The sequence below is a fragment of the Cebus imitator genome, unplaced genomic scaffold, assembly GCF_001604975.1.
Source record: "Cebus imitator isolate Cc_AM_T3 unplaced genomic scaffold, Cebus_imitator-1.0 Scaffold64, whole genome shotgun sequence".
Classification (NCBI taxonomy): Eukaryota; Metazoa; Chordata; class Mammalia; order Primates; family Cebidae; genus Cebus; species Cebus imitator.
In genome coordinates, this window is record NW_016107379.1 from 6,038,427 (window position 1) to 6,061,561 (window position 23,135).

General features: G+C 52.0%; 1 protein-coding gene and 1 long non-coding RNA gene across 9 annotated transcripts in view; one reads left to right on the forward strand and one right to left on the reverse strand.

Moving 5' to 3' along the window:
- The window catches only part of LOC119471546, an 8,885-nt gene extending 621 nt beyond the window's left edge, over positions 1-8,264 (reverse strand). The window contains exons 1-2 of one of the 2 annotated variants that reach the window (XR_005200620.1): positions 7,873-8,264; positions 1,978-2,249 (exon numbers count right to left, since the gene is read on the reverse strand). This is a non-coding gene — a long non-coding RNA (uncharacterized LOC119471546). Of the gene's footprint in view, positions 1-1,977; positions 2,250-7,872 lie in introns of those variants that run through there. The other variant, XR_005200621.1, reaches the window with a different exon arrangement.
- Positions 1-23,135, forward strand: part of AKNA (AT-hook transcription factor) — a 61,935-nt gene that overhangs the window by 2,569 nt on the left and 36,231 nt on the right. For 3 of the 7 annotated variants that reach the window (XM_017530282.2, XM_037739177.1, XM_017530280.2), the window contains exons 2-4: positions 15,157-15,544; positions 18,890-19,956; positions 22,104-22,178. In XM_017530282.2, coding sequence (XP_017385771.1) covers positions 15,271-15,544; positions 18,890-19,956; positions 22,104-22,178 — 1,416 coding nt within the window. In that variant the 5' untranslated portion in view covers positions 15,157-15,270. Of the gene's footprint in view, positions 1-8,385; positions 8,605-10,532; positions 10,650-15,156; positions 15,545-15,900; positions 17,321-18,889; positions 19,957-22,103; positions 22,179-23,135 lie in introns of those variants that run through there. The other 4 variants (XM_037739176.1, XM_017530281.2, XM_017530278.2 and 1 more) reach the window with 4 other exon arrangements.

A 23,135-nucleotide genomic window follows, 5' to 3' on the forward strand; every position in this document is an offset into this window, starting at 1 on the left:
CTGCAGGTGAAGGGTGGGGTGGTGGGAGATGGAAGGCCAGCCTTGCTTCTGCTTGGCAGCTTGGAGTTGGGGGCTTCTTGGCAGAGCCCAGCAGAGCCAGGCCAGAAGGGCTGCCCCCAACAGCAGCTCCCCTGAAGTATGGGATTTGGGAAGAAAACCTTTGTGAGATGGCTTTTGCAGTCTATGGTGTGAGTTATGCAGTGCAGCAGCCCCTGACTTGGGAGCAGGTTGGTATGAGCCTGAATCCCAGGCCAAAATGTCTGGCCTTTAACCTGAAAGTGACAGGAGCCACTGATGGTCATTAAGCAGGGGAAAAGCCCCACAGGATGGTGCCCTAAGAAGGTTTATCCATTGTGCCAAGGGGTTGGGGGCTGAGTCAGGGTAGATGATGGGGAGGAGGCGCTGCAGTTGACCAGGGGAGCCAGGAGGAGCTAACCCCTCGTTTCTGAGCATGTCCTGTGCGCAAACACGTTATCTTGTTACTTTATACATGCATGCCCGAGGGAAGGAAAAGCCTCTGTCTATAAATGAGGTTATCAGATAAGTTCTGAAACAAAACAGTGAAGGGCTGATCTACCAGAGGTGACCTAGGCTTCCTGCCCGCAAAATCTCACGTTCTCACTCCCCTGTCCCTCCTGCACCCCAGCTTGCAGTTCCATCTTGGCTCTGGGCTTCCTTGCCAAATGTCAGGAACTCCAGCTCCATTGCCAAGTGAGACCTTCTGTGCCCAGTGCCGCTCCCACACCAGCCCCTAAGTCCTTGCCAGCATTCTCCCTCCAATCCCCCCCTCCACCCTGCTCAGTTTATTCTGGGGAAGGAGCCTGGGATCAGGGCCAGGGCAGGGTGGGATGTCCAGCTGTCAGTCTCCTCAGGGTCCTGGGACCACAGCAAAGGACCAGGACTGAGGAGGAGAGGTCTCAGGGTCCAGGAGGTGCGCTCAGTCCACCACTAAGGATTCGTCTGGAGGATAATGCTTTATTTGTAGATACAGACCCAATGGTGCCCTAATGTGCTGTGTGACTTTGGGCAAGTTGTATAACCTCTCTGAGCCTTTCTTCATCTGTTAATTGCTTAATTATTTGTAAGGATCCAATCCAGCAACAAATGTCGTGCCTCCAAATGCAAAAAGTGGCTAAGGCTGGTGGCTGATTGCATCCTCTCCTTTTTGTGATTTTCATGTGTTCCCGCATGTTGTGTAATGGGTGTATCGCAGAGAATAACATATTGTATTAGAGCTTAAACAGAGGAGGAGAAGGTGTGGGGTTACAGAATGTTAAAGGAGGTCAGAGCCTTAAAGGGCCTCAAAGAGCCCAACCATACCTTTCACCTTTCACAGGAGGGGAAAGTGAGGATGGAAGTGCCTGAGGTCAGAATGAAGCACCACACAGATGTGAGGTGGTATTCGTTTGTTCTGTTTTTAAAAATAGTATATGTTCATTATTCTTATTTTTTAAAGGAACTGTTATTTTTAGAAAATACCCAGAAGGAAAAATGGCAAACTTACCTATCAAAAGAACTTACCTACTACCTCATGATAATTATTGCAAACCTTTTTTTTTTAAATTGAGATGGAGTTTCACTCTCGTCGCCCAGGCTGGAGTGCAGTGGCACGATCTCGGCTCACTGCAACCTCCGCCTCCTAGATTCAGGTGACTCTCCTGCCACAGCCTCCCTAGTAGCTGGGATTACAGGCGTCTGTCACCAGGCCTGGCTAATTTTCGTATTTTTAGTAGAGACAGTGTTTTGCCATGTCGGCCAGGCTGGTCTTGAACTCCTGACCTCAGGAGATCTGCCCGTTTTGGACTCCCAAATGCTAGGATTACAGGTGTTAGCCACCGCGCCCGGCCTGTTGTAAACATTTTAAAACATGTCCTTCTTTTTCACTCTCTCCCTCTTTCTTTTTCCTATCCTGTCTCCTTCCTGTCCTCCTCCTCCTCCTCCTCCTCCTCCTCCTCCTCCTCCATATTTTTCTTTTTTTTTTTTTTTTTTTAATGAACTCAAACTAGATATATATTATTTTCTAACTGGCTTGTCCACTTAACATAGCAACATTTTTACATTATTTGCTATTCTTCAATAGCATGATGCTAACGCCTGCTAATATTATTCCTTTGAGTGGAAATGTCAGTTTCTTTCAATGATCACCTGCTACTGGAGACTGTGACCGTTTTCCAATCGTTTTACCTCGTGCAAATTTCAGTTGCAAGTGATGAAGATTATACTGTCTGGGTTCAAGTCAGCTTCCTCACCTATAAAATAAAATGGGCATAATGATTTCCCTCCTTGGATGAGTATGAGGATTAAATAATGAGATCTGAATCCATGGAAAGGCTTTTCTACGGTATTTGATACATAATAGGTGTTCAGTAAAGTTTTGCTGTAAGCAGTACCTTCCTGGCACATGCACGCTTTTTCTGTTGTTGTTTGTTGGACTCTTTGGAAAGAGCGTGAATTTGAGTGTGTGTGTGTTTTCCTCACTATGGCCATACCTCCTCATAACCCTGTCTCAGTTGGCTGAGAAGGGGCTGTTTGTTCTGCTCCTTAGCTACTCAGAGTGAGGACAGAATTTCTAGCTGGGTCAGTGAGTCCTGGAGTTGGTTTAGGGGCCACAGGGAAGAGGGTCACAAGGAAATGTCAGCATCTCCCTCCACTTGGGAAAACTGCCTCTACCTTTTTGTGTCCAGGACTCATTGCTAGAGCTGGGGTTGAGATTGTGGAAGCTGTGGATGAGGAAAATTAAACTCAGTCCTGCTGGGAGCAGGTCATATGGGCGTTTCACGGAAAGGCAAGGCCATTTATTTGTGAACAGTTACCCTGTGCCAGCTGGGCACTGGGGCCAAGAACTCTAGGCACATAGTCTCATTTGTCATCCAAAGAATCCTGTAATTATTGGCCCATGTTACAGATGTGGAATCTGGGATTCAGAGAGGTTAAGCAGCTTGCCCAAGGTTACACAGCTTCCAAGGGAGAACATGGAGTTCTTTGTTTGCCCACAATGGCCGTGTGCCTTAACACCTGTGCCCTGCAGCCTCCCGTCAGCATGGCATTTCTGCCTGTGTGGGCAAACGGCATGAAGAATCCAGGAGGGTTAGCATTAGGAGATAATCTCTGATAACCTCAGAGACAATCGCATTAAGCCCAGGTTCCAAAGCTCAGAGAAAGGAAGGTGCTTGCTCCTGGGCACTCAGGCTGGAACTTGGGTCTCTGCTTCCCAAGCCAGGCTTCACCACTTCTTCTTGGTTCACTCCTGAAACCCTCACCTGCCTCCTCTCTCCCCCAGACTCCCTGTGGAATTTTTTTTTTTTTTTTTTGGAGACAGAGTCTCACTAGACTGGAGTATAGTGGCATGATCTTAGTTCACTGCAACCTCTGTCTTCCAGGATCAAGTGATTCTTGTGCCTCAGGCTCCCAATTAGCTGGAATTAGAGGCGTGCACCACCACGTCTGGCTAATTTTTGTATTTTTAGTAGAGATGGGGTTTCACCATGTTGGCTAGGCTGGTCTTGAACTCCTGACCTCAAGTGATCTGCCCGCCTTGGCCTCCCAAAGCGCTGGGATTACAGGCGTGAGCCACCGAACCCAGCATCCCTGTGAATTTTAACTACGGGGTAAATGCAGCATTCTGGGCAGGAAGGAGTGGGTTACCTTGTGGTAAGTTTTCATTTCTTTTCCAGGGAAGGGAGCAACAGGGAGCCCAAAGAGCGACTGAGGGTGGAGCAACACAGGTGTCAGCCCCCAGAGCTCCTGAAGTTCTAGCTCCTGGTTTCCACTAGGGTGGCAGAGAAGCCTGGTGACCCCCCCATAGACCATGTCTGTGCTCCTGGGGGACATGGTGTGAGGGGCGACTGTCCAGGGTTCATCACGTCAGCAAGTGTGGCCCAGCCCAGTCCAGGGGTATGTCCTGGGCTGCACCTGAAGACTTAAAGAAAGAGCTGCCTTCCAGATGGGTTAATATGCTTGCACTTAAGGGGGGCTCAGGAATGGTTGTGGAGGGAGGTTGTGAGGGAGGGATGGTTGAGTGGGCGATGAGGAAGCAGTGAGGCGATGAGGAAGTAGGTGAGAAATGGCTCCTGTGGGGTGGGAACGTCATGAGCCAGACGCTGGAGGGAGTAAATGGCCGAAGGCGAGCTGGGCTCCGTGGGAAGGCTGGCAGGGTTCTGCAGACGCAGCCACGCGCACGCCTGTTGCTGGTGAAAGTCGTCAAGCCCTGGCAGTGGGCGTCAGAGGTTTTTGTTGCTGCTTCTTTTCTGGGTGAACAGGAACTAATCTCTTCCCTTATCCGGGCCTCAGCACCCTCACCTATACAATGGAATAGGACTCCTATTCTGCCCACTTTGACATTCTGTTCTTGAGCATCTAGCCCTCAAAAGAAGAAGAAAGCATTTTGGGAAACCAAAAGGCGCTGTGTGGAACCCGTGCCTCACTATACAATTAGAACATTGGCTTTGTGAATTGCAATTCGTTGGTAATAAACTCTACTCCTGATTTTACCGTGCACAGATATTAACTCTCTGTGAGCTGCAATGTTGTGACCACCAAATTGGGTCATTAGGAACCGGGTCTTTTTGTGTTTGAAACTCTGCTGCAGCTCATTAGCATTGTGACCTTGGGAAAGCTGCTTGGGCTCTAGGGGCCTCTGTTTGCCCAGCTGTAAAATGGGGTTGTCATATTAGCCTCATTGGGTTATTAGGAGGGCTCTGAGTCAGGCTTGGGCAAATAGCTAGGTTCAGTGGATGATCCAGCATGTATTCATTGTATTTCTTTTTCTGTTTTTTGAGATGGAGTCCTGTTCTTGTCACCAGGCTAGAGTACAGTGGCGTGATCTCGGCTCACTGAAATCTCTGCCACCCAGGTTCAAGCGAATTCTCCTGCCTCGGTCTCCCGAGTAGCTAGGACTACAGGCACACACCACCACCATGCCTGGCTAACTTTTGTGTTTTCAGTAGAGGTGGGGTTTCACCATGTTGGTTAGGCTGGTCTTGAACTCCTTACTTCGTGATCTGCCCTCCTCGGCCTCCCAAAGTGCTGGGATTATAGGCATGAGCTACTGCGCCCAGCCCTATTTATTGTATTTCTATTCTATACCAGGGTCTGTGTGCTGAGTCCTGGGGATATGATAATGAGAGCCTCACAGAGCTCCCAACTGAGTCAAGAGACAGACGTTCGTCAAATAAGCACATATGAAATATAGTTCCAAATGGTGAGTCCCTCAGGAGGGCACTCTGGAGCTGAGGTCTGCAGGTTGCCTACAAGTTAACAGGGAAAAGAAGCGGGACTGAGTGAGCGGAGGAGCAGGGCACATCTGTCCCAGGAAGATCAAGGAGGCCTGTGTGGTAGAAGCATGCTAAGCAAGGGCAGAGAGGGTGGCGGGAGAAGAGGCTGGAACAGCGGCCAGCCCATGGAGTTTCTTCTTCTTTCTCAGAGCCATGGCAAGTTTGGAAACTCCTATCTTGAAGATCGCATCGGTGCAGTGTGGGGAACGGATTAGTGGACCCTAGAGCTTTCCAGGCAAGGCCCATCCAGGGACCCACGTGGGGATGCAGAAATGGAGACAGATTCCGGTGAAATTTAGGAAATGAAATCACTAGGAGTTGATGATGGGTTGGTTACGGGATGTAAGGGAAAGGGAAGCATCCAGGATGACAGCTGATTCTCAGTATGTACCTGGGTGAAAGATGGGCCAAACTAAGGAGGGGTGGGCTTGGAGGGTGGTATACTAGGAGCTCGGTCTTGGACATGCTGCTTCGGTTTGGTAGAATTTGGCCTGTGGGTGGGGACTGTGATCTAAGAGAGGGTGCTGCAGCTGGGTGTGGTGGCTCACGCCTGTAATCATAGCACTTTGGGAGGCTGAGGCAGGCAGATCACCTAAGGTCAGGAGATCGAGACCATCCTGGCTAACATGGCGAAACCCCGTCTCTACTAAAAATACAAAAAATCAACCGGCGTGGTGGCACATGCCTGCAATCCCAGCTACTTGGGAGGCCCAGGTGGAAGCATCACTTGAACCCGGGAGGTGGAGGCTGCGGTGAGCCTAGATCTCGTCATTACACTCCAGCCTGGGCAACACGAGCGAAACTCCAGCTCAACAAAAAAGGGAGGAGGTGGGCGCTGCCTGAGGAGAGGCAGGGAGGAGTTTTTGTCTGGCTTGGGGGTGCAAGGAAATGGAACGGACTGCACCAGAGGCGGTTCTTCTTGGTGTTAGGTGGCTGCCCCTAAGATGGGTTTGGGGTTATCCGCGGGCCACAGGCATGCCCAGCAACGGCAGCCATCTGGTGCTGATAGCAGTGCTGCATGCATTAATGACCAGGGAGGGAGGGGGAGTGAGTGACGGGGTGTCAGGGGAGCCCGCCCCTCACACAATGGCACACATGGCCACCAGAGCTGGCAGGGAGGGGCCTGATTAGGGTTTGGCTCTGCTCAATGAGGGGCTGGGGGCTGCAAGGAGAGCCCTGCCACCCAGATGTGGGTAAAAGGCAGGGAAGTGGATAGAGGGGTGGGTGGTCACCAGGATGAGGGCTCCTGGTTCTAGCCCTGGCTCTGCCAGTTACTTACAAGCTGACTTTGGGAAAGTCCACTCATTAGTGAATTCATCCATTGATGGAACACATCCATCAGCCATGAACAGTGTGTCAGGCTTCGAGGAGACCGGAGACTTATACCTAAGTAGCAGCAGTGGTTGTAGTAGCAAAAATAAAAGAGCTCAATACATGACTGTGTTCTGGGTCCCCTGCTCTGCCTTTGGGAGCGTCGCCTCATCGAATTTTTACAGCAGCCCCTGTGGGGTGGCTACTCTTCTTAACCCTATTTTACAGATGAAGAAACTGAGGCCTAGAGAGGTGAAGCCTCAAAGATCAGAGCCAGCAAGAAAGGGGGCTGGGATTTGAACCCAGGTCCACGCTGACTCGAAGATCAGAGCCAGCAAGAGAGGGGGCTGGGATTTGAACCCAGGTCCACGCTGACTCGAAGATCAGAGCCAGCAAGAGAGGGGGCTGGGATTTGAACCCGGGTCCACGCTGACTTGAAGATTTTTTCTGTCCTACATGAATGGTTCCCAAATCTGGCTGCTTATCAGAACTACCTGGAGGGCTTTTTGGACAATACAGAGGCCTGATTTTTTTTTCCTTTTTCTTCTTGTTTCCTGACTCAGAGTCTCTGGGTCCTGGGTGGGGCCAGTGTTGAGAGCCTCTCGTCCTCCTTTGCCTCATCTTCTGCAAAGCTCCCGCCTCTCCCGCTTGGCTCGCTCTGCCCCGGGTGCACAGGCCTTGCTGTTCTCAGGGAAAGCCTGCTGGCTCCCCCACCTTTGCCTTTACACTTGCCCTCCCAGAACACTCCGCCCAGCCCTTCTTGTGGCTTGCTCTTGCCCATCTTCCTTCCAGTGCCTTGTTTGAATGTCACCTCCTCATAGAGACCTTCCTGACCATCCATAACCCTTCTCCTCAACCTATTACTCTTGGTCCCATGGGTTCTCTACCAGGGCCAGTCAGCTGGGACACTTAAACTCTCTGATGCCCAGAGACTGACTCTGTCGACCCAGGTGAGCCCCAGGCTTCGGTGCTGCCTGGCCTGGGACATGGATGGTCACTGAGTCTCACTGCTCACCGCTCTCCCCTTGACATTATACATGTGCTTGGTTATTGTCCGTGTCTCTGCTAGAGTGGAGAGCAGGGGCCTGGTCTGTCTTGGGCTCTGCCGTATCCCCAGCACCTTCAAAAGCACCTGGCACACAGTAGGAGCTCAGTTCAGGGAGTACCTATGAATGAAGGAATGGGATGGTGGGGCTTGAGAAAAGACAGCTTTGATTGACTGTCAGGATCAATCTGTTCCCAACATCTGGTGAACCCTTGGAGGGTTCTTCCCACAGGGAAAGTTTACCTCATCTGTCAGTATCATGCCTCCATGCTGTCCGGAACGTTCCACTCTGACTGCAGGACCACCTCGGGGCGAGGACAGCGGCTTGAGATGGCAGGAATCACCATGGTCTCCCTGAGATTCAGACTGCACATTGGCAGAGTCAGAGCTGGAAGGGCAGGAGTGGGGTTGAGTCGGAGCTCTCGCCAGGCAGATGGGCCCTGAGGCCTAGTGAGGGAAGGAGGCTCAGCCACAGTCAGGCCCTGGTTGAAGAGGGCCTAGAGGGCAGGCGCTACAGCATCCTGTGTGACCTCAGCCAAGCCTCTGACTTTCTCTGTGCTTTAGTGTCCCCATCTGTACCTGCGGGGCCTGGGCTGAGACGATCCCAAGCCCAGGACATCAGGAGTTTGTTCCCTGAGTCCTCTTCTGGGCAGCGCAGACCTTCGGAGGGCTTGTAAGGGGTTAAGCTCCTCCGGCTCTGCTCTGCACGCAGACAAACCCCCTCCTTCTGACAAACACTTGTAGGAAATCAGGCTGGGCGCTTCCTGCTGAGGCGAGGCGAGGCGGCCTCAGCTGACAGGGGCGGGGAGAGGTGGGGAGGATGCTGGTGTGTGAGCAGCAGCCTGGGCTGGCAGAACGGCCTGGAGGCGGGCCAGGGCGCAATGGAGGCAGGGGGCTCCCTGGGTTTGGAACAAAGACTTCAAAGGCAGGTCCCCTGAAACTGGCCCGGGAGGACCGTGGTGGAGCCCAAGAGAGGTAAGGGGTCGGAACGGAGGAGGGCCCGGGAGGCTGCCTTCCTTCTGGACGGGCCAGTCACTGACGCTGGGACAGCCCAGGCAGCCGGACCAGCCCAGCCAGGAAGTTGCAGCTGCTGGAGCTGCATCGCTTGTCTCTTGACTCAGGGGAGCCCGCCCCCCCAGGGCAAGCGTGGATTTAAGGAGGATTTCGTCAAGCCTCAGGATGCTAGATTCCAGTCCCAGCTTTAATGCTGATCTCTTGTGAACTTGGACAGGCAGGTCCATCTCTGTGCCTGGGGTGTCCTCATCTGCACCTGGAGAGTTAGTGTCCTTGGTTGCTAAGGGGCCTCAGAGACAATGCCAGGATGGGGAGCAGGCCAGGAGGCAGTGGCAGCAGGGGGGGGTTCCCCATCAAAGCAGCAGTCCTTTATGTCAGCTGTGTAAGGGCAAGGAGAGGAGCCAGGGACGGTCCGTGGACCAGCAGACCCAGCTCAGTTCTTGAGGGTGGCAAGACCAGAGACAGGGCACTGTTTCTCTTTCTCCTCAGCCTCTGCTGCTGGAGTGGGCTGGGGGCAGGGAGGGGACACACAGAGGGGGAGTGGCTGGTGCTTCTTTGCGGGACTAGTGTCCACACAGCTGGTGGAACCCCTTGAGAAAAGCAGGTCTGTGCCAACTGGAGGTGTGGGATGGCGGAGGCCAACAGCACAGCCTTTTTGGAAGGCCTGGTTACTGATATCGGGGGTCTTCTTTCCCCATCTCCCTGCCCCCTATGTGTCTGATAGTCTTGGTTTCAGAATTGCGACACCTGGGCTTTGAATCCTCCAGCTGCACTTCCTGGCTGTGAGGTCTTCGGAGAGCCTGCCACGTCTCTGTGCCTCAGTTTCCTCATCTGGGAGGTATCGGGATGGGGGTGTGAGTTAGAAGCAGGGATGCACCCTGGGCAGCCCTGGCCAGAGGGAAAGGGTTGCAGAGGGCACAGGGAGGCAGTGCGGGCTGCGTGGCTGTGCTGGCGAAGGAGGACCTGGGAGTCTGGACTGTTCTGAGGGATCGAGCTACACAGGGAAGGGTCGCTGGCTGTGGCGTGGCTGAGGGGGCAGAGGAGCCCTGTGTGGGTGGCGGGGAAGAGGAGTCCATCCCACCCAGGAACTGAAGATAGACACTTTGGGGGTGTGTTAGACCCTTGAGAGAGCAGGGGCAGGGGCGGCATGGGGGTGAGGAGATGTACAGAAGGAGGGCGGAGTGGCTGCTACTTCCTGGGGGGCCAGTTTCTCCAGGGATGGCAGGGGTCCTGAGCTCCACAGCCCTCCCCGTGGGGACTTCATCCTAAAGGAGCTGACCGTCCTGTGGTCAGCCCCCAGCTCACATGGCTGGAGTCTTCACCAAACCCCACTCAATGCCTTTGAGGGGCAGCCTTGCTGCCCTAAGGAAGGCTGGCTGAAACAACGCCGCCTTTTCTGGCATTCAGGGCCCCTGCTCATAGCTCTTCTTCAAGGTCAGGTCATACTTTCAGGCCTCCGTACCTCTGCCTATGCTGTTCCCTCTGCCTGGAATGCCCTCCCCAATCTTCTCCCCCAAAACCCTCACCGTTTCTCAAGCCCACCTTAAAGCTTCCTGTCGTAACACTTCTGTATTGCACTAACCTGCACCATTCAAAATTTTGGAACGCTTTTACTCTTTTCTGCGTTCTTTGCATCTTATGTGGTGCCTGGTATGTAGTAGGAAGTCATAAGGCTTTTTTAAAAAGTTAATTTGCACCTGCCAGGTGCTCGGTATGTATCTTTGTACTTTGAAATGTGACCTCAGGGAGGAGGAGAGAGGCTAACAGCTCTGAGGCTGTTGCCCTTAGGAGCTGAGTCAACCAGGAATGTCAGCGTTCTTTGAGTCCCATCCCCTGCTCCCCAACCCACTCTAGCAGGGTGAGCAGACGGTACTTTCTCTATTTTACAGTGAGGGAAATGCCAGCCCAGCCATACGCGGTGAGTGACAGCAGCCAGGACTGGCACCTGTCCCCTGATGCCCAGCCTGCTTCTCTATCACAGCATCATCCCTGTCGGAGGTTGGCAGGTAGTCCGCACTAGTGTGTGTTTGTTGACTGACTAGCTGACCGGCCAGTTCTGGGGCTCTTGTGGTGCTGAGGGCCGTGGCTCGCATGGAAGATGGAGGCCTTGCTCTGGAAAGGCTCACTGGTGTAGGCGCCTGGGGGCAAGTGCAAAACTCCAGCCAGTCACCGCAGCTGCCTGTGACGTGCACCTTCCCCTGGTTACAGTGAGATTTCTGCCACGACTGAGTCATCCCAGAAGACAGGATGTTCCTCTTTGTGCACCCAGAGGCATCTGTGATTGGGCAGGCTGCTCTGTGGCAGAGCTAGAAAAAAAGCCCTTTAAAAAGTCAAAAACCACATACCTCCCCCGGCCCCTTCCCAGCAGAGGCTTCAGAACCAGAAAAGCAGCAGCTAAACGGTAGCCCCTCCTCCACCTGCCCTAACTGGTAACTGCAGGAGCGAGGGGGCCTAGCAGTCTTCAAAGGGCAGGCCCTGCTTGAGGCCCTGGTTTAAAATGCAGATTCCTGGGCCCTATCCCAGGGCCACTGAGTCAGGCTGTCCGCAGGTTGTTTCAGGAAACTACATGCTGAGAGGATTCTTAAGCCCGCTGAAGCTTAAGATCCCTGGCAGGGATTTCCAAGAGGGGTACAGGCCCTGCAGAAGGTATGAGAAGCAAGGATTAGAGCTTCTATTTAAAATACAGTTGACCAGCTGGGTGGGTGGCTCATGCCTGTAATCCCAGCACGTTGGGAGGCTGAGGCAGGAGGATCACTTGAGCCCGGGAGTTCAAAACCAGCCTGGGCAAAATGACAAAACCCCATCTCTACAAAAAGTTTTTAAGAATTAGCCAGGCATGGTGGCGTGTACCTTTGGTCTTAGCTACTCAGGAGGCTGAGGATGGCTTAAGCCCAGGAGGTCAAGGCCACAGTGAGCCCTGATTGCTATTGTACTCCAGCCTGGGTAACACTGAGACCCTGTCTCAGTAAAATGAAATAAAACAAAATATAAAATACAGTTGACCCTTAAACAACACAGGGGTTAGGGGTGCCAACCCTCGTAACAGTCAAAAATCTGCTTATAACTTTTTTTTTTTTGAGACATGGTCTTGCTCTGTAGCCCAGGCTAGAGTGCAGTGGTACAGTCTTGGCTCACTGCAAACTCCGCCTTCTGGGTTCAAATGATTCTTCTGCCTTAGCCTCCTGAGTAGCTAGGATTACAAGTGTGCACCACCACAGCCGGCTAATTTTTGTATTTTTAGTAGAGACAGCGTTTCACCATGTTGGCCAGGCTGGTCTCCAGCTCCTGACCTTGTAATCCACCCCCCTTGGCCTCCCAAAGTGCTGGGATTATAGGCGTGAGCTACCGCGCCCGGCCTGCTTAGAACTTTTAACTCCCCCAAAACTTTATCAATTACCTGCTATTGACTGGAAGACTTGCTGATAACATATACAGTTGATTAATGCATATTTTATGTGCTATATGCATTATGTCCTGTTTTCTCAAAGTAAGCCAGAGAAAAGGAAATATGAAGAAAATCATAAGGAAGATAAAATCTCCTTACTTGCATTAAATGGAAGTGGATTATCACAAAGGTCTTCATCCTTGTCATCTTCATGTTGAGGAGGCGGACTTAAGAGGAGGGATTGATCTACTGTTTTAGGGGTGGCAGAGGCAGAAGAAAATCCACATATAAGTAGACCTGTGCAGTTCAAACTGTGTCGTTAAGGGTCGCCTGTATTTATGTCCTTTTTCCTTTTCAATTTTAGTAGAGACAGGCTTTTGCCATGTGGCCCAGGCTGGCCTTGAACTCCTGAGCGCAAGCTTTCTGCGCACCTTGACCTCCCAAAGTGCTGGGATTGCAGGCGTGAGCCCCTGTGCCTGGCCAATTTTCTATTGTATCTTTTTAGAAAATCCCTTTTGAAATTATTCTTTCTAATACATGTACCATGTTAGCATGATGTATTCAAGCAAATACATTTTTACTGATGGGTTGTATGATTAAAAAAAATATTGGTGGGCCACTAGGCCAAAACTGACAGTAGCAAGTCTTGCTCTGGCAGGAAGTAGCTGAGTGATCTCAGCCAAGTTCTACCCTAATGTTTGTAGGGAGGGCAGATTCTGAACTTACAGGTAAAGCTTCTAGCCAGGCTGGGGCTGAATGGGCTCATCACTTGTGGTGGGGACTATGGGGCTGGAGGATAATACACAGGGCCATCTGGAGGAAATTCTGGGGCTCTACATTTGGGGGTAGAGAGGAAGACTGGGTGGGAACAGAGGATAGAAACCCGAACACCCATCCACGGAGCAGAGTTGCAGCCAAGGAGGGAAGAAGGGTGTTCCCTGTCCCTCCCTCCTCCAGCCCTTGAGAAGTCAGCCTTTCCTGGGCTGATCTGTTCCCTGGGGAACTTTGTGTCCAAAAATAGTTGCCTGCTGACTTTTCTCAGCCACACAAATCAAGCAGGATCCAAATGCTCACGAGGATAAAGGGACAAACACAGACTTTCTGTCCTGGGAGGCCTGGAGTCATACTCCCTTCGACATAGCATGCAGGGGAGAAAGCTCAGACTGCGGGCTGGGAGGCTGACTTTCACCCTTGCCTTGTGCAAGGCCTCTCCCCTCTCTGGACCTCAGTTTCCCCATCTGTGGAAGAAGGCCTTTGTAATAAGCTGCCCTGGGGGCCCGCTGTGCTGATGGGCCATGGCCAGGAGCTCCCTGGGAGACCATGCCCAGGCTGGGTCAGCTTTGCACTTCCTGGGTCTGGCTCAGTGCTTGGCATAGAAGAAGTACTTGGGGAAATAGCAAGAGAGTGGGAAAGAAGAGGCAAAAGGAGATGAGAGGGAGGAGGAATGAGGGAAAGAAGGAGAGGATTGAGGGAAGGCAGTGGAGGAGCCCTTCTCTGGCCACCCTGTTCCTGCAGCAGCTGCCTGGCAGGTCCCTGTGCGGTCAGGTTCCCCTGCTCATTCTCCCAGAATTGCCTGAGGGGAACGGGGAACTTTTAAACCACACCTCTGATGGGCTCTCCCTGTGTTCAATACCCCCGTCATCATCAGGGAAACCACGGCCGGGTCCAGGAAAGTCCCTGGCAGGCTCGCTCTCCACCCCCAGGTCCCCAAACTTGGAAGGCTTTTTCTTTAAACTGAGGTGAAATTCACATAACATAGAACTAACCATTTTTAGTGAACAATTCAGCGACATTGAGTACCTTCAATATTGTGTAACTGCCACCTCTATCGAGTTGCAAAACATTTCCATCACTTCGAAAGGAAATCCCATACCCAGCAAGCAGGCAGTGCCACTCTCCTCTCCCCCAGCCCTGGCAAATACCAATCTGCTTTCACTCTCCAAGAAGTTACCTTGTCTGGACGTTTCCTATCCATAGAATCACACCATCGGTGGCCTTGGTGTCTGGCGTCTTTCACTGAGCATCGTTTTTGAGGTTCATCTAGACTGTACTGTGTGTTAGGACTTCATTCCTTTTTGTTTGAGTGCCTGTTTTCAATTATGTTGGGTATTGGAATGCTGCCTTTTTTTTTTCCTTTGAGACAGGATCTCACTTTGTCACCCAGCCTAGAGTGCAGGGGTGCAGTCATGGCTCACTGCAGCCTCAACCTCCCAGGCTCAAGTGATCCTCCCACTTCAGCCTCTAGAGTAGCTGGGACTACAGGTGTGCACAATCGCACCTGGCTAATTTTTTGTAGACACGAAGTTTTGCCATGTTTCCCAGGCTGGTCTCGAACTCCTAGATCAAGTGATCTGCCCGCCTCAGCCTCCCAAAATGATGCTGGGATTATAGGCGTGAGCCACCATACCTGGTCTGGAATGCCCTTTTCACTGTCTCCCCCCACCCACCTCTCAATCTGAATTCTTACCCGGGTGAGGGCAGAGATTCCCAGAGGAACTGACTTCTAAACTGGCATCACCTGACTTCTCTGGCCTGTGTCAGGCAGCCCCTGTGCCTCCTCCAGCACGTCTCACCTGGATTTCTAGTTGCCTGGTGTTGCGTCTGCTTCCTCCTGGGGCATCGGTTCTCCTGTGAGCAAGGCCTGTGCCCCATGCCCACACGCAGAGCCAGTACTCAGTAACACTAGCTAGCATGCATTGGCCTGCTGGTCCCCCAATATTTTTTTAATCACACAACCCATCAATAAAAATATATTTGTTTGAACATGTCATGCTAATATATTACATGTATTAGAATATTTTCAAAAATGATTTTCTAAAAAGATGCAATAGAAAATTGGCCAGTCACTGAATAGAAAATTGGTCAGTGTACCGGCCGCTGGGCTCCTTATCCTATGTCTCATCTAGTTTAGAAAACCCTGGAAGGAGAGAGGAATTATGATTCCAGCTTTATTGATGAAGAAAATGAAGGTAGAGTGATTTGCCCAAGGTCACGTAGCTTTGGGAGGACGCAGCCAGGAGTCGAACCAGGGCTGTCTAATTCCAGAGTTCCTGCTGGAAACTTCTTGTTCCGAATAAAAGAGGGGATCAGGATTGATTAATGTTATCCCTTAAATGTGTCCCTGACAGGGCACAGGCAGGATGGCCAATGCTGATAGGAGCCAGCGGTGACTCTGGGGCCCCCCGGCTGCAGCTCTTTCTCCTGAAGATGAAGTGGCCCAGGTGAAGCCCAGGCCAGTCCCGATGGCCAGCTCGGGGACTGAGATCCACTGGGCTGAGCCTGGCCTGGGGAAGGGCCCCCAGCGGCGGCGCTGGGCCTGGGCCGAGGACAAGAGGGACGTGGCTAGAAGTGGTTCACAAAGCTGGGGAGAAGAGGGACTCTTTCCCAATGCCACCAGCCCCGAGCTCCTGGAGGACTTCCGCCTGGCCCAGCAGCACCGGCCACCCCTGGAGTGGAACCCACACCCGCAGCCTGATGGGCATCAGGATTCCGAGTCAGGAGAGACTTCGGGAGCAGGTGAGACGGACCCCCCGCCTCCAACAGTGGTGTCCTGCCCCCGAGACATCGCACTTCTAGCGGGGGAACGGAGTGGAGGCTGCTTCAACATTTTATTAAATTCTACAAAGTCTATCATTTAAAATTTGTTAAGATTTAAATTTTATAAATAATACCACTGATTGCAGGATAATCAGAAAATATAAGCCAAAAATTAGGTAAAATTTAAAATTAAAATTAGGTAAAATTTAAAATTTAAAATTATCCATCCCCAGATCACCGCTGTTTTCCATATGTATAGATATGCAAATGTAACATAAATATGGAACAGTCTTCTACATACTTCATTGTAACCTGCTTTTTTGTTAACTTAACAGATGTGAACATTTTTCTAGCTCATCAGATCCTCTCCCACAAGTGATTCCTGGACTTCCATGGTGTGGATATTCCGTGGTTAATTGGCCTGGACTTCCATGGTGTGGATATTCCGTGGTTAATTGGCCCGTCTCCTATCGCTGGACATTGTAGCAGTTTCTAGTTTTTGCTATTATAAATAATGCAGAGATGAACGTCACTAATATATCTTTGCACACTTGATTATCATATCTTTGGTAATTTGAATTACTTAGTCCCAGGGTTATGTCCAGTTTGGATTTGTTTTTTTTTTTAGGCAGAGTCTTACTCTGTTGCCCAGGCTGGAGTGCAGTGGCAGGATCAGGGCTCACTGCAGCCTCGACCTTTCGGGCTCTGTCAATCCTCAGAACTCCACCTCCCGAGTTGCCACCACACCTGGCTAATTTTGGTATTTTTTGTAGAGACAGGGTCTCACAGTGTTACCCAGGCTGGTCTCAAACTCTTGGCCTGAAGCAAGCCTCTCGCTTTGGCCTCCCAAAATGTTGGGATTGCAAATGTGAGCCGTCATGTCTGGCCACTTTTAAGATTTTAAAAAATCCCAATCAGCAGTGAGAACGTTGAGATTTCTTGTTTTCTACAATAACTGTGTTCTGGCTGCATCCAGACTGACTTAAACTGAATCCCTAGTGTTGCTTAGCAAGTCCCTTCTGTCTGAATCTTGCTTTTTCCTTCTATAAAATGAGAGGAATAGTGTCGCGGAGAATAGTAAGAGCTTGACACAAGGTGGCTATTGCACTTAGATTATGAGTGAGATGCCGCTGTTTTAGGGTCCTGTGACTCCTGCAGGCTGGTGTGGATTGCATCATTACTCAAAGTTTTACACACCTGATCTGCTCAAAGTGGGCATTGCCCACTGCTGCCCACTCAGGAGCCATTTCTGAGCTCTCTCTCCAGCAGGACATGGTGAGAGAAATGCACTGGGCCAACAGGGCAGAGGCATCTCTTCCTGGGGTCACATGGTAACCCCTGCTATGATGTAACAGCTGCTACCCTGTCCTGTGCCTTTACTATGTGCCAGGCACAGGGCTGGGCAGGGTCAAGCCCCCTCTTGTTCCCTCCTCACCACCCTCTGTCAGGTAGGAGGAACCAGCCTCAAGTTTGACTGTGGATTGCCAGAGGGTTCAACAATTTGTCTATGGCCCCAGTGAGGGGTCCTAGGAGCCAGGACTGAAACCAGGGCTCCCTGGCTCCAAAGCCCAGGCCCTTCACCTCTAGTGTATGACCCCTAGTGGTGGAAGCAAACTCACCTGCATGGCTGGGGCCTGGGTCCTAGGTCCAGGGAACCACTGGGTGATCACTGGCAACTGACCTAATGTTCAGGTGTGCTGCTGTAAGCAAGAGTAACTTGCTGGAGGAGCTGTTAAGGGACACAGAGGCATCAAGGTAAGGGAAGAGCATGGAGGAGCAGAGAGTGAGACAGTGATGCACCTGCCTGAACAGAGAGTCTGTGCCTGGTGGTATCCAAACTGTGTCTCATGAATCTTTGGATGATCCCAGAGGTTAACCTGGGGGCCTAGAGCAGAGTGGGTGCTCCAGAAACAATGACTGCATGGATGGTGGTTAGATGCATGGATGAATGGACAGGTGGGTGGTGGGTGATGGATGATGGATGGGTGAATGGGTGGGTAGATGATGGATGGATGTTGGAAGGATGGTGGGATAGATGTGTGGGTGGTGGATGGGTGAATGGGTCAGTAGATATTGGATAGATGTTGGAAGGAAGGATGGTGGGATAGATGTGTGGGTGGCGGATGGGTGAATGGGTCAGTAGATATTGGATAGATGTTGGAAGGAAGGATGGTAGGATAGATGGGTGGGTGGATGGATAAATAGTTCTTGAGTACCCACTCCGTAATAACTACAATAACTGTCTACTTCCTGGGAGTTTTATATACCTTACCTTCCTCCCTCCCTCCCTCCCTCCTTCCTTCCCTTCCTTCCTCACTCACTCCCCTTTTCTCCTTCCTTCTGTTCAGTCAACAAATAGTGTCGGGTACCAGCACTGCAAATGCAATTGTGAACAAAAACAGAGAGCATCCTTGCCTTCCTAGAGCTTGCAGTATAGTGGGGGAGACGAATGTCAGTGAAACATAAATGGAAAACTGTTGCTATGATAAGCAGTACAAAGTAGAGGTAGCCAGTCCTACCAGGACCTGTAAAAGGGAGAACTTGACCTAGTCAGGGAGACCTAAGACTTCCTTGAGGAGGCCGAGGTTGAGCGAATGCCTGCAGGACAGATAGGAGTTAACTAGGCCAAGGAAAGGAGAGACTCCCCCGCAGAGGGGGGCGCACACACATAACCCCCGTGGTGGGAGGAGCATGGTGTGCACAGAGCAGGAGTAGGGGGAGCTTGAGGGGCTATGGAGAGATGGATCGGGACAGCTAATGGGGCTGGAATGGCAGGACCTTAGGGAAGGTTCTGTTTTTCTTCCACAGGAAGACGTGGATGAGTTTTCAGATGGGGATGCAGGTGAGGATGGAGAGGATTAGGTGGCTACTGACTGCAGCTGGCCGGACCAGAGAGAATGGGGCGCCAGCCAAGGCAGCAGTGGTGGACCTCAGAGCAGTAGATGAGTTTGCAATTTTTACAGGAGGTAATGGGGCAGGACCAGGTGACAGATTGGATCCAGGGGGTTAGAGGGAGAGAGATGGCAAAGATGCATCTCAGGCTTCTGGCTTGTACGCCTGGAGGGGATGGTGGTGTCGTCTGCTGAGATGGGACACACTGGAGGCACCACCCACCAAGTTTGGGTTTGAGTTGGAGTTGGAAGGACCTCTGAGCAACCAGAGGGAGTATCAGACAAGCATTTGGCTGTGTATGGGGCTCCTTGGGAATCCTTCCATCCCCATGTGATGAGGAAACGGAAGCCAGAGAGTCGAAGTGACTTAGGTAAGTTACATGGTGGGTGCAGACCTGGTACATGCTAAGAAGTGGACGGCCTGTCTTTCCAGAGGCTGAAGCAGAGGATGCGGACAGCCCCGCAAGTTCCCACAAGCCCCTCGCCTGGCTCCCCCCGCAGGGCCATCAGCTGGACATGACTGAGGAGGAGCCAGATAGGACCCTCGGAAGTCCGGAGGTGGAGGATGCGGGAGAGAGCTGCCTGAGGTTGGGGTATGAGGCTGGTCTCAGCTTGGAGGGCCATGGAAACACCAGCCCCATGGCTCTGAGGCAGGGTCAGGTCAGGGGCTGGGTGGCTTCTGGCGAACAAGCCGGTGGAGACAAACTTTCCGAACATTCCGAGGTCAACCCATCCGTTGAGCTCAGCCCGGCAAGGTCCTGGAGCAGTGGGACTGTGAGCCTCGACCACCCTAGTGACAGCCTTGATTCCACTTGGGAAGGAGAGATCGATGGCTCCCCGCCCACTGCCCTGGCGGAAACCTTGCCAGAGAGCCCCAGCCACCACCTCCTGCACCCAGATGACAGAACTGGAGGCAGTGTTGCTCAGGCAACCCTCATGGAATTCCAGGACTCCTCGGCTCCCCCAGCCCAGAGTCCACAGCGTGCCGCAGATAGATGGAGGAGAGAAACGACCAGATTTGCCTGCCCGCAGCCCGAGGAACACATCTGGAAGCTGACAAAGACATCACCTAAGCCACTCCCTTCCCGATTCATTGGCTCCATCAGCCCCCTGAATCCTCAGCCCAGGCCAATCCGGCAGGGCAGGCCGCTGCCCAGACAGGGAGCCACTCTGGCTGGCCGGTCCTCTTCTAATGCCCCCAAGTATGGCCGGGGGCAGCTGAACTACCCACTCCCTGATTTCTCCAAGGTAGGGCCCCGGGTGAGATTCCCCAAAGATGAGAGCTACCGTCCCCCCAAGTCTAGAAGCCATAACAGGCAGCCTCAGGCCCCTGCCCGGCCCCTCATCTTCAAGTCACCAGCCGAGATTGTGCAGGAGGTGCTGCTGAGCAGTGGAGAAGCAGCCCTGGGGAAGGACATGCCTCCTGCCCATCCCATCACCAGGGTACCACAAGAATTTCAGACGCCTGAGCAAGCCACTGAGCTTGTTCATCAGCTCCAGGTTAGTGAGACTCATGGCTGTGGGTGTGTCACCAAGGCCCCTGTTGGCTTGGGGTGGAGGCTAATTGGGGTGGGGAGGCCTGGGATAGAAGCTGACTGGGATGGGGAGGAGGCTAGCTGAGCTGAGGAGGCCTGGGGTGGAGGCTGGCTAGGGTAGGGAGGCCTGGAGTAAAGGCTGGCTGTGGTAGGGAGGCCTGGGGTAGAGGCTGGCTGGGGTGGGAAGCCCTGGGATGGAGGCCGGTGGGGTGGGGAGGCCTGGAGTAGAGGCTGGTTGTGGTGGGGAGGCCTGGGGTGGAGGCTGGCTGGGGTGGGAGCCCTGGAATAGAGGCCAGTGGGGTGGGGAGGCCTTGGGTAGAGGCCAGTGGGGGTGAGGAGGCCTGGGTAGAGGCTGGCTGGGGTGGGAAGCCCTGGGGTAGAGGCTGGCTGGCGTGGGGAGGCCTGGGGTCTGGGCCAGGAACTCCCTGCTGGTAGAGGGAGGGTGTGCCTGGAGCCCTGAGATAGACCCAAACCCTTTGATCGAAAAGAGCAGGGATGTACTTATGTTTCAAGGATGATCTGCTTGTTTATTTTCAACTTCTCCTTTGAAAAAATTAAAATATATACAAGAGAGAAAATCGTGGAATGCACTCCCATTACCTACCCCCTGGCAACCACAATGAGCATCTCCCAAAAACCTTTCTCATCTGTGGCCTGACCTCTCCCCTATTCACCCCCACTAGGTTATTTTGAAGCAAAATCTCGGGCATCCAAATTCTTTTATCTAAAAATATGTTCGTGTGTATATGTCTAAAGATAAAGACCTTATTTTAAACACAACCACATACCATTATCACCTAAATGTTAACGCCAGATCCTTAAATATTAACAAATATCAAATCCGCCAGCCACACCTCTCCATGTCTCATAAATGGCTTATTGGGTCCATTTGTGGGCTTCAGCATCCAAACATGGCTTGTATATTGCATTTGGTGCCTTTCAAGTCTCTGCTTTTTTCTTTTTCTTTCTTTCTTTCTTGCATTTATTTTTTCAAGTCTCTCTTACTCTCTTAGTCTGTCCTCCTTCTTACTTCTGCCGTGCAATTCATTTGTTGAGGAAATCGGTCAGTCCAGCAGAGTCGTCTGCATTCTGGGCTTTGCCGATGTGCTGTGGTGTCTCTTCATGCGTCCCATTGTCCTCTTTTTTTGGAATATTGGTAGGTTTCAAGCTAGAGGCTTTGGGGGCTGTAATTACCTGTTTACATGAGTATTTCCCCTCCAGACCACGAGCTCCGTGGGCGTAGGGAGTTTTGGCAAGAACACATCCCAGGTGGCCTGTGTGCCTCCTTCAGCAGGCACAGGATGCCTGCTGGCCTCTTGTCTGTGATTTTGACAGCCTCTGATGGTCACCGTCTTGGTCCAGTCTTTCATTTGGGGGTGACAAAGTGGTAGTATGCTAATGCTCTCACTCCTGCATTCATTGCTGGAAATATGCTAAAAGATAAAAATGTCCCTCATCAACTACTTGGTTACCAAGTTCTTGTTTGTATGGGAAAGGCCAGTGAGAGGCTGCATTCTGTCCTTTTACTGTTACCGTTACTGACCCGTTATCAGAAGGAGTCAGTTCCTCATATCCACCACAGGTGACATGTTTTTCCTTTTTTCCTGCAATGACCTGTCTTCCTAAAGCTCTTTGGATTTGTTTAAGACAGGTGACTCTGATTGGGTGGAACCGTGATTTTCAAGTCTTCTGTTTCTCTGCCATGAGACTTGGGTGATTCATTCAATTAGCCATTGAAAAAAGTATTTAAGCACATACTGCTTGAGCACTGGCAGATATGGGCCTCACCCCACAGAGGCGACACGTGGACAGGGAATTTGGATAGATGAAACTGGCAGCCCTCTGTGATATGGGTTATGTATCATGGTAAACCAGCCAGACGCCCTCAGTCTAGACTCATTGTCAGGGGTTAGGAGTGTCATCCTGCTTGAACGTGGTGGGTCTGTGTTGCACACGGGCCTGAGGATTGCTTAGCTTGGATCCCACCGTGGAATGCTGTCCGCTCAGGAACCCAGAAGCCCTCGTGGAGGAGGGTTTGCTGCCAGGGTCCCCCAGCAAGCAGGTGTACGTTGTGTGCCCAGGCATGTGATGATGCTGCTCCCTTTTTTTCAGGAAGACTACCACAGACTCCTCACGAAGTATGCTGAAGCTGAGAACACCATTGACCAGCTACGCCTTGGGGCCAAGGTACCAGGCTGGGGTGGGGTGGAGGCGTGGGCCCGAGTCCCCGAGAAGGTAACACTTTTCCGCATTCCTAGAGAAAGGTCACTGCCTCCTCCATCTATTGAGGCCCTGGAGATAGTGGAGCGCCAGTTTTTGTTCTACCCCAAGGTCCCTCTGTGACCTTGCCCTCCCTGGGCTCTTTTTTTATTTTTTATTTTTATTTTTGAATCAGGGTCTTGCTCTGTCATCCAGGCTGGAGTGCAGTGGCACGGTCATAACTCACTGCAATCTCAACCCTCTGGACTCAAGGGATCCTCCCGCTTCAGCCTCCTAGTAGCTGGGACTACAGGCAGGTGTCGCTGTGCCCTGCTACTTTTTGGTTTTTTTTATGTTTTATAGAGATAGGGTCTCACTTTGTTGCCCAGGCTGGTCTTGAACTCCTGGACTCAAGTGATCCTTCTGCCTCAGCCTCCCAAAGTGCTGCTGGGATTACAGGCATGAGCCACCATAAGCCCAGGAATTTCATTAAAATCTCTCTCCGTCTAGATGGGCTCTGGAGTAAGGTCACCTGGGTTCGACTCCTGGCTCCATTGCTAACGAGCTGTGTGATGTTAGGGAAGTTACTTGGGCTCTCTGAGCCTAAGAGAGTAACAGAATTTTTGCTCAGCCACTGGTGCTTGTTTTCCGGGCCTGAACCTTCCTGGATCACACCTTTGTCTTTCTCCCTCCCCACCACCTCACTATAGCCTCTCCCTTCCCCTGAACAGCAGCGTTGGGCAGCGGAAACCCACCACCCCATCTTGGGAGGAGGCTGTGAATTCTGCACCTTCCTCTTTTCTGAGTGAGGCAGGAAGTGGGACCTGTGGGGCCCCTCGTGGCTTCCTGCTTTTGCTGTGCCCTCCTCTTGCCTCATCAGGCAGCAGTGGAGAAGAGGGTGGAGCTGAGGTGCAGAGATGTAGACTCCCCCAATGCCTTCCCCCC